The sequence below is a fragment of the Hoplias malabaricus genome, chromosome 8 (assembly GCF_029633855.1).
Source record: "Hoplias malabaricus isolate fHopMal1 chromosome 8, fHopMal1.hap1, whole genome shotgun sequence".
NCBI lineage: Eukaryota > Metazoa > Chordata > Actinopteri > Characiformes > Erythrinidae > Hoplias > Hoplias malabaricus.
In genome coordinates, this window is record NC_089807.1 from 21,729,667 (window position 1) to 21,743,431 (window position 13,765).

Sequence of the window (13,765 nt, forward strand, 5' to 3'; positions counted from 1 at the left end):
AACACACTCTGTAGAGGGCACCAATCCTTTGTAGGACGATACACACTCACACCTATGGACACTTTTGAGTAGCCAATCCACCTACCAACATGTGTTTTTGGACCATGGAAGGAAACCGGAGCACCTGGAGGAAACCCACACAGACATAGGAAGGATGCACTAAACTCCTCACAGTCAGTCACCCCCAGAACCCTGAAGCTTTGTGACAGTGACTCTACCTGCCACCATGCCACCTTCAACACTTATTTGAAAGAGTTAATCTTATCCAGATGAAAGATTACAAGTTTGTCAGTACCTCAGAATATTTCCCTCTATAGTTTGCAACACTCTTTTCCAGCCTGTGTAAGCGATGGATGAGCTGCTCTTTAGAAAGAGCCTCTGCACTTCCAGGTGAATCTTCAGCTTCACTCTCAATATCAGAGGGAGGATCATAGGAAGGTGTGACCTCACTGTCAGCCAGCTGGGTGAGGGAATCCCGGGATGAGCTGCGGACCAAACTTTCCCTTGAGCCAGAGCGGAAAAGCCCCTCAGCGCGGCCGGAAACCCGAAAGAGAGATTCCACTGAAGACACCCTTTGCTGCAGCTTCTGAGCAAGAGACTGTGCCTCCTCTCTCTGGATAAGAAGTAATATTTATGAGAAAGTGCTTGTACACTTAACTATATTCCTATTAGGCATGCAATTAACACAACAAAAATCAATTCACCTTCACTTTCTTTCTAAAATAAAGTAACTAATCACATTTACAGTGCAATTATTACATCAGATATGCATTGTGCATCTCAAATTATAGAATACCCTGCAAATATTCTATTTCTTTACATTTTCAAAACTGTTAATTTCCATAAACAATAACTGTGCACTAATGTACAGAAAAAAATCTTATTTTTCACCTGGGGGAAAAAAACCCAAAACATGTAATATAACCAGGTGCACAAAATTTTTAACATAATTGAAAATGTATATTTGTAAATTAGTGTTACGATGATACAACGTGATACTTGCCAAAGGAGAAGCAGCTCCATCTCCATTCACACTGCCTCTTGTAGAGCCACCCACAGCCTTAATGTTCTGTAAAGTATCAGATAAAAAAAAATATATATATATATATATATATATAATCAAAAAATTCTGTCCTGTTAGTATCTTGCTAATTCTGCTGTCTGCACCCTGATCACTCTAGGGGCAATATTAGTATTGCTATGAGCAATGCAAGGGCCTCCGACTACCCCCACATGCAACTGAAGAGGAACACTGGGTTAAACAGAGAGCACTCGTTACTGCACGAAAGAGAGCAGGGGGGTTAGAAATAACGCACCACAAGTTCCATTGTCTACTGGGTAGCCACAAGGGCATGAATAATCCAGTCCAGTCCAATTAGAGGCATTTGTTACTGAACTCCATTCCAGACCTAGAGTTCCAAACTTACTTAATGTATTTATGGTAGCTAAATAGTCACAAATCTTATAATCTTAATATTTTCTCTCTCACCATATTGGAATTAAAAATTATGTAAGCTATATTAAAAGAATCTACTACAAAAATAACGGTCTTCTGACCACACATTCACTAGGTGAAAGTAACTGATATGTCTAATTATGGAGATAATCTTGGTCATGATGATACAGTTTACAAAGACATTTCAAAAAAGTTGGGACACTGTACAAGTCATAAATAACAACCAAGCATTTAAAATAAATATACACACAGTTAAAACTGAAATTAGTGCAAACATCATTTTACATGTTTAAACCAAAAAAAGTTTTTCCTTTTATAAATATATTTTTATATGTTTTAAACTTGATGCCAGAAAAAAAAAGTTGGTATGGGGCATGTTTGCCAATGTGTTTTATCATCTATCCTTTTAAACAAACTACAGACCAGATTGGTGCATTTCCCATAATGCACCAATTGTTTCTTAATTGGTGACAGGTCTGGAATTATTTAGCACCTGGCCATTCTAAGAGCCATGCTTTTTGTAATCCACACAGAAAGTGGAATGGCCTTTTCTTACTGAAATATGTAAGACCTTCTCTGAAAAAGACATGGTCTGAATGGAAGCATGTTGTTCAAAAAAACCTGTAAATATTCTTCAGCATTAACAACACATTCATCCAGTGATTTTCTTTACAGATAGATGTATGTAGTTCAGTATCAACTACAGCCAGGACATTACAGCCAGCCAATACTTGTTTTGTGACTTGTCCCTTGCATATAGAAATGTAATCCTATAATGTGTTATGTACCACAGATGATTAAATCCCCAATTCGTTACTATTTTAATTTAATGAAATATTATTCTTAAATTGCCCCTACAGAATGTGTTCCTGCCCTGCATCCAGTGATTCCGTGTAGGCTCCAGAATCAAAGATAAAAGGTTCATATAATTGGCACATCATTGCATTCTGTGTTTATTTACCTTTTGCACAGTGTCCCATCTTTTTGGAAATGGGGTTTCTGTATTTCATAAATGAATCTCACAAGTATAAGTTGTACTAAAATATTGAAATATCCATCAGCTCCTCACAGGGTGGCCAAAGACCTTGACAAATGCAAGAGCTAATGAATGCACAGCAGACACTAGGGGTCAAGAGCCTGAGAGGATTTTCAAGGTAACAAGTAGCAAAGGACAAATTCCTTACGAGGGTGGTACTGAAAGCAAAGCTCTTGAAGGCTTATGATGTAGAACTTAGGGGGGACAGCTATCACAGGTCTGAGCCAATATTACAGTCAAGAAATCTTCAGACAGTGCTACAGAATTTTATATATAGTTTTAATGTTAAGTTCCCTCTGTACTGGATAAATAAATACATACAACCCCTGAGCACTTTCCAGTTAAAAGTGCAATATATAAACAATAGAAGGTACTATGGCAGTGCCCTCCCTCATAGAAATTAGTACCATAAAACTGCAGCTTGCAAATACAGAAACAGTGCACTATACAACTTTTATATTAGTGTAAGAATCCACACTCCTTACTCCACTTCCCCCTTAATTTCAGGGAAATACTGTGAAAATTATTTACACTCTGCAACTACAGAGGGAGCTCAGGGGCCCCAAAAAAAGTTTAATTGCTTTAACTACCTATTTGGGATATTTAAACCTCGTTTTATTCTGTATATGGCTGGCTGTTTATTCTTAAGCCAAAAGAAGAAGAGGAAGGTGTAATCATCAAAAAATGGTCATATTTTGGCTCAGAGTTAAGTTTTGCTTAGGGCCCCAGGAAAGTCTGGACCAGCTCTGCGTGCAGGTTGCTCTTCCTCTTCTTGCTCCTAGCGCCTCAGTTTTCTGTCATTTTCATGTGTGGTAAATACTCAGTGCAAACATGGGATGCGTGGGGCATGGCCAGCAACAGCTTATTTGCATAAAAGTGACAGAGCCCTTAAATGGCTCATTCTGAAAGGGACTGAAGCTGTGAGAGTGATTTTGTGCATTGCCCATAGACATTATCTAACTTGTTTAAAAAGAGGTATCATATTTCCCCTTTAATTCAATTAATTGGCTAGCTTCCTATCATATTAAATTGATATATCAAAAAGACCCCTCCCCGGATCACCACCTTAGCGTGGTGGAGGGGTTTGCATGCCTGCGTGAGCCTAGTAGCTATGTTGTCAGGGGCAATAACCCCTGGTAGGGTCTCCCAAGGCAAATTGGTGCCAGGTGATGGGCCAGACAAAGACTGATCCATAAACACCAAGACGAAGAGCTTAAAAACAGGGACACAGCTTCCCTTGCCTGGAGTAGGGTTACCGGGGCCTCACCCTGGAGCCAGGCTTGGGAAAGGGGCTCCTTGGCGAGCGCCTGGTGACAGGACTTTCACTCATGGGGTCCGGCCAGGCCCAGCCTGAAAAAGCAGCATGGGTCCACCACCTGTGGGAGAGGTAGTAATCCGGGTCTGGTGCATTGAGGATCAGGTTTCAGCTGAGGTTGGGGGCCCTGCTGTTCTGATCCCAGGTTACTGAAACTGGCTTTTGGGACATGGAACGTAACCTCTCTGTTGGGAAAAAAGCCTGAGCTGGTGTGCGAGGTTGAGAGATACTGACTAGATATAGTTGGGCTCACCTTGGCACACAGTATGAGCTCTGGAACCAATCTCCTTGAGAGGGGCTGGATGCTCTTTTACTCTGGAGTTGCCCAGGGTGAGAGGCGTAAGGCAGTATGGGGCTTATTTATAGCCCCCCGGCTTAACGCCTGTACGTTGGGGTTTACCCCAGTGGATGAGAGGGTAATTTCCCTGCACCTTCGGGTTGGGGAAAGGGCTCTGACAGTTGTTTGTGCTTATGTACTGAACAGCAGTTCAGTGTACCAGGCCTTCTTGGGGACCCTAGAGGGGGTGCTGGAGAACACTCATTCTGGGGACTCCATTGTTCTGCTGGGGGACTTCAACGCTCCCGTGGGTAATGACAGTGAGACCTGAAGGGGCGTGATTGGGAGGAACGGCCCCGCTGATCTGAACCCGAGTGTTTTTCAATTATGGGATTTCTGTGCCTGAAACATTTTGTCCATTACAAACACCATTTTCGAGCATAAGGGTGTCCACAAGTACACCTGGCATCAGGATACCCTACGCCGCATTTCGATGATCGATTTTATAGTCGTATCATCGAACCTGCGGCCATATGTTCTGGACACTCGGGTGAAGGTGCTGAGCTGTCAACTGATCACCACCTGGTGCCTGGTGGTGAGTTGAATGAGATGGCAAGGGAGGATGCCGGACAGACCTGGCTGGCCCAAATGTGTGCTGAGGGTTTGCTGGGAACGTTTGGCAGAGGAACTCCCACATCCGGCAGAGCTTCGACTGCATCCCGGAGGGAGGCCGGCAACATTGAGTCCGAATGGGCCATGTTCCAGAGCTCCATTGTTGAGGCGGCTGAATGAATCTGTGGCTGCAAGGTTGTCGGTGCCTTTCGGGATGGCAATCCCCACACTCGGTGGTGGACACCCTGGGTGATGGAGGCTGTCAAGCTGAAGAAAGAGTCTGGTTGGCTCGGGGGACTCCAGAGGCAGCTGACAGGTGCCGAAGAGCCAAGCGGCTCACAGCTTCAGCTGTCGCTGAAGCAAAAACCCAGGTGTGGGAGGGGTTTGGTGAGGACACTGAAAACGAATTTTGGTCGGATCGGAGAAGTTTCTGTCGAACCATCAGGTGACTCAGGAGGGGAAAACGATTTTCCACCAACACTGTATATGGTGGGGGTGGGGAGTTGTTGACCTCGACTGGGGACGTCATTAGGCAGTGGAAGGAATACTTCGAGGATCTTCTCAATCTCACCAGCACGTCTTCCACAGAGGAAGTAGAGTTTGAGGACCCCAGGGAGCACTCGTCTATCACTGGGCCTGAGGTGGTAGGAAAACACCTTGGCGGTAGGGCCCCGGGGGTGGATGAAGTTCGCCCCGGGTTCCTCAAGGCTCTTGGATGTTGTGACGCTGTCCAGGCTGACACATCTTTGCAACATCACGTGGACATCGGGGGCAGTGCTTCTGTACTGGCAGAGTTGGGTGGTGGTTCCCCTTTTAAAGAAGGGGGATCGGAGGGTGTGTTCCAACTATAGGGGGATCACACTCCTCAGCCTCCCCGGTAAGGTCTATGCGGGGGTACTGGACAAGAGAGTCTGACTGATAGTTGGACCTCGGATCCAGGAGGAACAATGCGGATTCTTCCCCGGTCGTGGAACACAGGACCAGCACTTTACCCTTGCTAGGATCCTGCAGGGTGCGTGGAAGTTTTCTCAACCAGTCTACATGTGTTTTGTGGATCTGGAGAAGGCATTCGACTGTGTCCCTTGGGATTTTCTGTGAGGGGGTGCTCTGGGAGTACAGGGTACTGGGCTCTTTGCTACGAGCCATCCAGTCCCTGTATAAACAGAGCAGGAGTCTGGTTCGTATGGCTGGCAGTAAGTCCGACTGGTTTCCAGTTGGAGTTGGACTCCGTCAGGGCTGCCCATTGTCACCGGTTCTGTTCATAATTTTTATGGACAGAATTTCTCGCCATAGCCAAGTGGTTGAAAGTGTCCGGTTTGTTGGTCTCAGGATTCCATGTCTGCTTTTTGCGGATGATGTGGTCTTGTTGGTTTCATCGAGCCGGGACCTCCAGCTCTTGCTGGACCGAGTTTGCAGCCGAGTGTGAAGCGGTAAGGATAAGGATCAGCACTTCCAAGTCAGAGTCCATGGTACTCAGTTTGAAAAGGATGGAGTGCTCTCTCCAGGTTGAAAGTGAGATCCTGCCTCAAGTGGAGGAGTTTAAATACCTCAGGGTCTTGTTCACAAGTGAGGGAAAGATGGAGCAGGAGATTGACAGGCGGATCGGTGCAGTGTTAGCAGTAATGCAGGCTCTGTACCGGTCCATTGTGGTGAAGAGAGAGCTGAACAAAAAAGCAAAGCTCTCTATTTACCTTTTAATCTACGTCCCAACCCTCACCTATGGTCACAAGCTTTGGGTAGTGACCGAAAGAACGAGATCGCGGGTACAAGCGGCTGAAATGAGTTTTCTCCGCAGGGTGTCTGGACTCTCCCTTAGAGACAGGGTTAGGAGCTCGGACATCTGGGAGAGACTCGGAGTGGAGCTGCTGCTCCATGTCGAGGCCCCAGGGCAGACCAAGAACACACCTGGGAATGCCTCAGTATACCCCAGAAGGAGCTGGAAGCAGTGGCTGGGCTGAGGGAGGTCTGGGTTTCTTTACTTGGACTGCTTCCCCCGCGACCTGCACCCAGATAAGCGGTGGAAAATGGATGGATGGATGGATATCAAAAAGAGACCTATTTAATAAGAAATCACAGAGTGACAGTGATTATTTCTTTATCCATGTTCACTGACTCATTAATAAGCAATTAGCACAGAGAACTGATTTGTAGACGCTGCAAAGGACTTTAGGTGCAGACAAAGGTTTTGGGAAGTGTTTCTGAACCCATGCAGTGATTTCCATTACAGATACACTTCTGTTTTTAGTTCAGGACCAAAAAAATCACAGCCAGCCAATATTGGTTCTGGGCCTTGTCCCTTGCATTCACAGACTTCTCTAGGTTCTCTGAATCTTTTAATATTATCTACCAGTCTTTTGTTTCCAGTACAAAATATTTCATAATATTTTTAATATATTTTACAAATAAAAAAGGCACTTTCAGCATCTGAAATATTATCTTTGTACTATGTCCAATAAAGCCTTTAATTAAATTGCATATCATTGCATTGTTTTTTAATGTACATTTTGCGCAGCATCCCGATTTTCTTAAAAAACAAAAAGTATTTTTTTTCTGTGGATACAAAGCAGTTGAGCAAGCCAAATTCCATCATAAGGCCATTTTTTCTATTGACAGCATTCAACTTTAGCATTTCTGCTTATATACATTTCTTAGCAACTGCAGCTTCAAAAATGCAACACAGGAGTAGGCACGACACCTCAACACTCACAGGGGCCATATGACTCAGAGGAAATTTTCTTTTTAAGTAAAATAGAAGGAGTGTCAAAGGTAGCATGTTCACATGATAAAGTTTTCTCTCTTGTCTTTTCAAACAGCAAAACTATGTGCACCATGTCTTGGGGCAAATAAGTAGTATGTTCAAGTGAGTATCTGTGTTCTGCTGAAGAGTTTTTGACTTGTAATGTGATGAAGACAACTGGATTCTGTTCCTCGCTGGCTAAATACAATGCCTGCTTAGGGTGACTTCATAAAGTTACTATATACAGATGCATCTCAAAAAATTTGAATATAACAAAAATTTATTTCAGAAATTAAATTCAAAATGTGAAACTCATTATATAGATTCATTACAACAGAGTGATCTATTTTAAGAGTTCTTTTAATGTTGATGATTAAGGCTTACAGCCAATGAAAACCCAAAAGTCATTATGTCAGAAAATTAGAATAAGACTAACTAAATAAATGATTTTACAATACAGATATGCTGGCCTAATGAAAAGTATGTGCAGTATATTCACTCAATACTTGGTCTGGGCTCCTCTTGCATGAATTACTGCATCAATGTGGCATGGCTTGGAGGTGATTAGCCTGTGGCACTGCTGTTTTGGAAGCCCAGGTTGCTTTGATAGCGGCCTTCAGCTTGTCCGCATTGCTGAGATTGATGTCTCTCATCTTCCTCTTGACAATAGGTCATGCAATTTTGCTGGCACAGAGATACTTCGGTTATTAAACCAGTTATTGGTACTTTAGGACTGTGGACAGGTGCCAAGTTCTGCTGGAAATTAAAATCCGCATCTACATATTGTCAGCAGAAGGAAGCAAATTTCCTGGTAAACTTTGGACATAATATAACACAGTGGATCAACACCAACAGATGATATGGCTCCCCAGTCATCTGAAAACAAGACTGTGGAACACTGAGCAACAGTCCAGTCATTTTTTGTACCTGGCCCAGGTAAGACACTTCTAGCGTTGTCTCTTAGCCATGAGTGGCTTGACAGAAGGAATGCAACAGTTGTAGCCCATGTCCAGGATATGTCTATGCGTGGTGGCATGGCTCTCGAATCACTGACTCCAGCATCAGTCTACTCCTTGTGAACCTCCCCCAAATTTTTGAATGGCCTTTTCTTAATCCTTTCAAGGCTGTGGTTATCCCTGTTGCTTGTGCACCTTTTTCTACCATACTTTCCTTCCACTCAACTTTCCATTATTATGTTTGGATACATCAGGACTGTGTTAATGGCTGCCTTCTGAACATCTGTAACAACAGCACTCTTCCCTAATGATAGTTTAGCCAACTGAACAACACTAAGGGACCATTTTAAAGGCTTAGGGAACTTTTGCAGGTGCTTTGTGTTTATTCTAATTTTAGATAATGACTTTTGGGATTTCATTGGTTGTAAGCCACAATCATCCACATTAAAATAAATAAATGCTTGAAATAGTTCACTGTTTGTAATGAATCTATGAGTTTCACTTTTAGAATTGAATTACTGCAATAAATTAACTTTGTGATGATAGTCTAATTTATTGAGATGCATCTGTATTATATATGTTTAAAACACCTTTTGATGTTGCAAACTTTTCCAAGTAGGACAATTAATGTTGGTGATGCTGGTGTTTTCTTGGACCCTGTTACAGAATTCCCACACATCCCATCCACAACTGTAAACCTAAACAAAAACCAGGGGGGGCTGTGTTCCTAAGTGACCCATCTGCATTGCTCTATAAGGGAACGGGTCCATGAGACACAAGTTGAAATAAAGTTCCTGAATTCATTCATTCATTCGTTATCTGTAACCGCTTATCCAGTTCAGGGTCGCGGTGGGTCTAGAGCCTGAAATCATTGGGTGCAAGGCAGGAATACACCCTGGAGGAGGGCGCCAGTCCTTCACAGGGCAACACACACACACACACACACACCCCTACGGACACTTTTGAGTTGCCAATCCACCTACCAACGTTCGTCCATTCATATGTCCAATATGACAGATAAAAGCTGCAAGTAAAATTTTGAATAAGAACTTTAGATCATGCAATCATTAACAATTGTTTAAATTCCTTGAGAGCCCTATTAATTAGTATTTTATTTTAATTTTTTTTTTTGACAAAGCTTGAAGGGAAATATCATACAACATATAAATACATATTTTTACTGAGGGAAATCTACCAAGTGGGCTAGCAAAAAAAAAAGGGACTCAGACATCATACCAGGGAATTACCTAAATATAAAGCAGACATTCTATTTTTAAGACATCAGAAGAAAACCACTCAGAAATACAAGGGACAAACTGCAGAGAACACACAAGCAACTGACACAAAAGAATAAATCGGGGATAACCAGCTCCAGTCTTGGGAAGCAAGAGGCACACAGTTTGGTGATTTCTCTTATTAAATACTCAGTTAGTGATCTAGTTTAATAGTACATGCATTAATTGTGTCAGAGAACACAACAGAATAGAAATACCCCAAACTGTACTCCCCTCGTTTTCTGCAGGACCAGATTTGGCCACCCCTAGATTAAACGCAAGTGTTAAGGATGAAATGCCTTATACATAGGGTTGTCGAAAGTAAATGGAAGAGGAACATTGCAGATCATTGCAAGCATTAGTTGGCTAGAATTACACACACATCCTCTAGAACAAAACCCCCAAAGGCATTGCATTATTAGGAAAAAGGAGGTAAGGGCAGCAGATCTTAAAGCTTAGAGGGAGATGTTGGGATCAGGAAAAGGAGGTGATGTGTGAGGATGGACTCACCGCACTGGGCACCTGGGCCGCTTTTGGTCGTTTTGAATGGTCCAGAGCAAAGATAGTATATTCAGAGAGAAAAGCAGGCTCTGCTATCATCCCGGCCAGCAGCTGACCGAACCCCCACCCAAAACCAGCAAATGCATTAACGATGGGGGTCGTACAGTGAAGGGGCAGGAGACAGAGAGCAATGAGAAACATCACCAGGTGGTTAAAAAAATAAATAAAAGCGAGAGGGAATGACTATGACAAATAAGAATAGATGCAAGAAAAGAGAGAAATATGAGACACTTGACCTTTATTAAAGTTTTGAATTTACACTGTTTGATGTCCCATCTGACACAATCCTTTCTAGTATACTACATGAGGATTTCCACGTTTGTATTGAGGTCCATTCACTTGCCTAACAACTAAATAATGGATAACAGAACATAAAGCTTGTGCAAGTTTTTAACCCTGGAAATTGAGGACATCATAAAACGTAAAGTAAACCAGCAAAAAGGGTGAGATTACATAGAACGTTTTAGGAGAAAAACAAAAACAAACTGGAAATCTAAGAAAAATATAACATAACCAAAATCACAGTGTTATGCATATTTATATTTATCAGCTGAGGTGAGATTTCAGAAATACTGAAAAATATCTGCTTTGCATTAGAACTGATTTGAGTTGCTTTATGAAACTGCAATCTAGTTCCCAAATGAAATATGAAAGTAATAAAAAAAAAATGCATTACTACCCATAGGCTGTTAATATTTTTTTCTGTGGCATATTCAAAGTGATTTTTCATGTTTCCAACATAGAAAAGTCCAGTTAAACAGACAGAGTAGCACCTTAACTTAGGCAACATCATGAAATCACAGTGCAGAATTGACGTTTCATTCAAAGGACATATAAAGAGTATATTTCAGTGGGGAAAAAAAAAGATTACAAAAGAACCCAGCATTTCTTTCATATTAAATGACTCCAGCTAATTTAAGCACTTCTTACCTTATGCCAGTACAGACCAAAATCTAGATTCATCTTAAAGATCCAAATGATCCTCTGTGATACAACATGATAACTCCTTATAACTAATATGGTCATTTTCAGAATCGTGTAAAAACGTACTATGGCATGTATTGATATATGTCCCAGCTTTTGCTTTGGCTGAAGTCACGTTCTCGCACCTACGTCATAATATTGTGATATGGCAAAAGTCTTAATGAATTAAAAAACATACGGGTGTAATTGTGAACAATATTACATCGTCCACCCCTAGTTTCAACCATGATTTGCTTTTGCAGGTAAAAAGCTGTAATAGATCACATCAGAAGCTAGTTAGAGTGCAGTTCAACTGAAAACTGATATTTCTGATAGGGTAATTTAGCCATTTCTTCTTTAGAAATTATTTGTTCATTGTGTAACATGAGCTATTTGCTTAAACAGCAGGTTATCACAAAACATATGGCTTGTTTAACATATGGTTTGTTTAATTAAGGTTCAGTCAAGCAAGTTAAGTTTAGTGGTAATATTCTTTTATTTTAAAGCTTATGGAAGCAAAAATTCAGCTGTATTTTGAGCAATCATTTCGCATTACATTTGGAATTGGATGACTTGTATGAAATGAATATCATAGGTGTAGATTTTGTAAACACTACTGGAATATGTGTAGCTTTGCATAGAATCCATCCATTTGTTTGGATTCAGAGCGGCAGGATGTGTCAGCTGAGAGTGCAAGTGTATTTAATGTAAAGATGCACTGTGATTAAAAAAAAAAAACAACCAAACAATAAAACAAACAAAAAAAAAACTGCAAAACATTTCACTCCTTACCTCTCTGTCACTGGCAGTTGATGGGGCATCTTGGTGCAGGCCTGGTGGCTGACCACGCCTCTCACCTGAGCTTACCTTTAGAGGGAGAATTATACACAAATGTCTTAAAAGCAGGCAGACAGGAAACTAATGAAGAAAACACAACGTTCTAAAGACACGTTTATAATTTTAGCATTAATTATTTGTTGTTCAGTATAATGAAAAGCCTTGATGATTACATTGAACCAAAGTTAGATTACATATGTGGGGGTTCTACAGAATTTCATGTACAAACCTACAGAGAGTGTTCTGACAGAGAACCTCGGAGGTTGTTGAGCTGGTTTTCTGAATAGTTGACATTTGAGTCTAAAAACAGTGACGTTCGCGGAAACGGGCTTCAGGTGGGGCTGTGTGTGCCCTGTCGAGGACCTTTGCTTCAGGAAATCTGGGACTATTCGGGTCATGCTTAACAGACTGAAGTCACCTAAACTAAAGTCAAGTAGCAGGGTTTTACGAAGGCCTTTTAAATGTCACGTGACCATCTTCAACAGATCCAAAACAAAGCGGCGGATCTAACGTTAGTAAAGTAACGTTAAACCCATCACGGCCCAAATGCCTAGTTCTGGACCGTTGTTTCTAAACGATGACGGAAAAAGCGATGAGACTGATGAAACATGTCAGAATGCTTCTGCTCTATGTTTACTGAGTCACTGTAATATTACCTGGGCCTGCTGCTGCTGGGGAGACTGGTTCACGCTCCTTTGTGGAGACTGTTCCTCATTTATCCTCTGTTTTAGTTTTTTAAACATGTCTGCGGACTGTAAAGTGTCTCTCCTGTGCGGTGTTGATTATTTCGTGCTTCTGCGCTGCATGCGGTCCTCTGTCTCACTTTCTGTGTCTCTGTGTGTTCTCTCATGTCAGAGACGGAGACCTCTTAACGCTGCGTTAAAGCAAACACTGCGCAGAAGCGGCCGACGTGGAGCAAAACTGAGCAGCTACGGCAACGCGAGAGGCTCAAACAAAGAGCTTCAACTTGGGCATCTGTTAAAAAGAAGGCGGTGCTACCCGAGGTGCGCGACCTGCCTGGAAGACGCATTTACGAGTATTGAGCTATGAAGGTCATTGCCATACCTCTGCGCATGCTCAGACTAAAAAAAATGGTTTTCTTCTATTTTTATTATTATTATTTGCATTGTATATGACTGAGTTTTAGGGCCACTGCAGTAAAAGAAAAATACGATTCTGAGAATAAAGTCAGTTTCTGAAATGATGGATTGGAACCGGACTGTGTAGTGTTGTGTCACAAAACCTCCTTTTTCTTTATTCCATTTTAGCTTTATTTTAAACACAGAGTATTAATTAAAGAATTTAGAGAATATTAAAACATGAACAGATGTTTCTTTCACTCCAAGTGCAAATGTCCTGGGTCTCTCATGAACACGAGGTCTTCAAAGAGAAGCAGACGAGTGCTGGCATGAGTTTAATATCTCCATGATCCATATATATCTATATAGATTCATACCGAAAATAACAATATCAAACTAATAAAGAACTACTACACAATAAGCACTTTATCCACGACGCTGAAGTTGGCTATTTATTCACCAGTTTCTTATTCGAATTTTCTATTCCACCTTAAATGGTGCAGTAGTTGCATTCTGTCGCCGGCAAAATACATAGATGGCAAAATAAGAGCACAACATCCATACCGTGGAAAAACTACACGTTTAGCTTCATTCCACGGATGTTATCTTTTCATTTTCAAAGTGTCTCAATAATCTGAAAGGCTCACTGAAAAAAGAATATA

The 13,765-nt window shown here is 41.7% G+C and overlaps 1 protein-coding gene across 7 annotated transcripts in view; it reads right to left on the reverse strand.

The window, feature by feature from the left end:
• golga4 (golgin A4) overlaps positions 1-13,031 on the reverse strand; it is a 45,146-nt gene extending 32,115 nt beyond the window's left edge. For 2 of the 7 annotated variants that reach the window (XR_010804010.1, XR_010804009.1), the window contains exons 1-4: positions 12,681-13,031; positions 11,980-12,054; positions 1,004-1,069; positions 296-613 (exon numbers count right to left, since the gene is read on the reverse strand). Coding sequence is in view for 4 of the 7 variants with exons in the window: in XM_066678356.1 (XP_066534453.1) it covers positions 296-613; positions 1,004-1,069; positions 11,980-12,054; positions 12,681-12,767 (546 nt within the window). In the remaining 3 variants the exon portion in view is untranslated. The remainder of the gene's footprint in view (positions 1-295; positions 614-1,003; positions 1,070-11,979; positions 12,055-12,680) is intronic. The other 5 variants (XM_066678353.1, XM_066678352.1, XR_010804008.1 and 2 more) reach the window with 4 other exon arrangements.
• Positions 13,032-13,765: the final 734 nt, after the last annotated feature.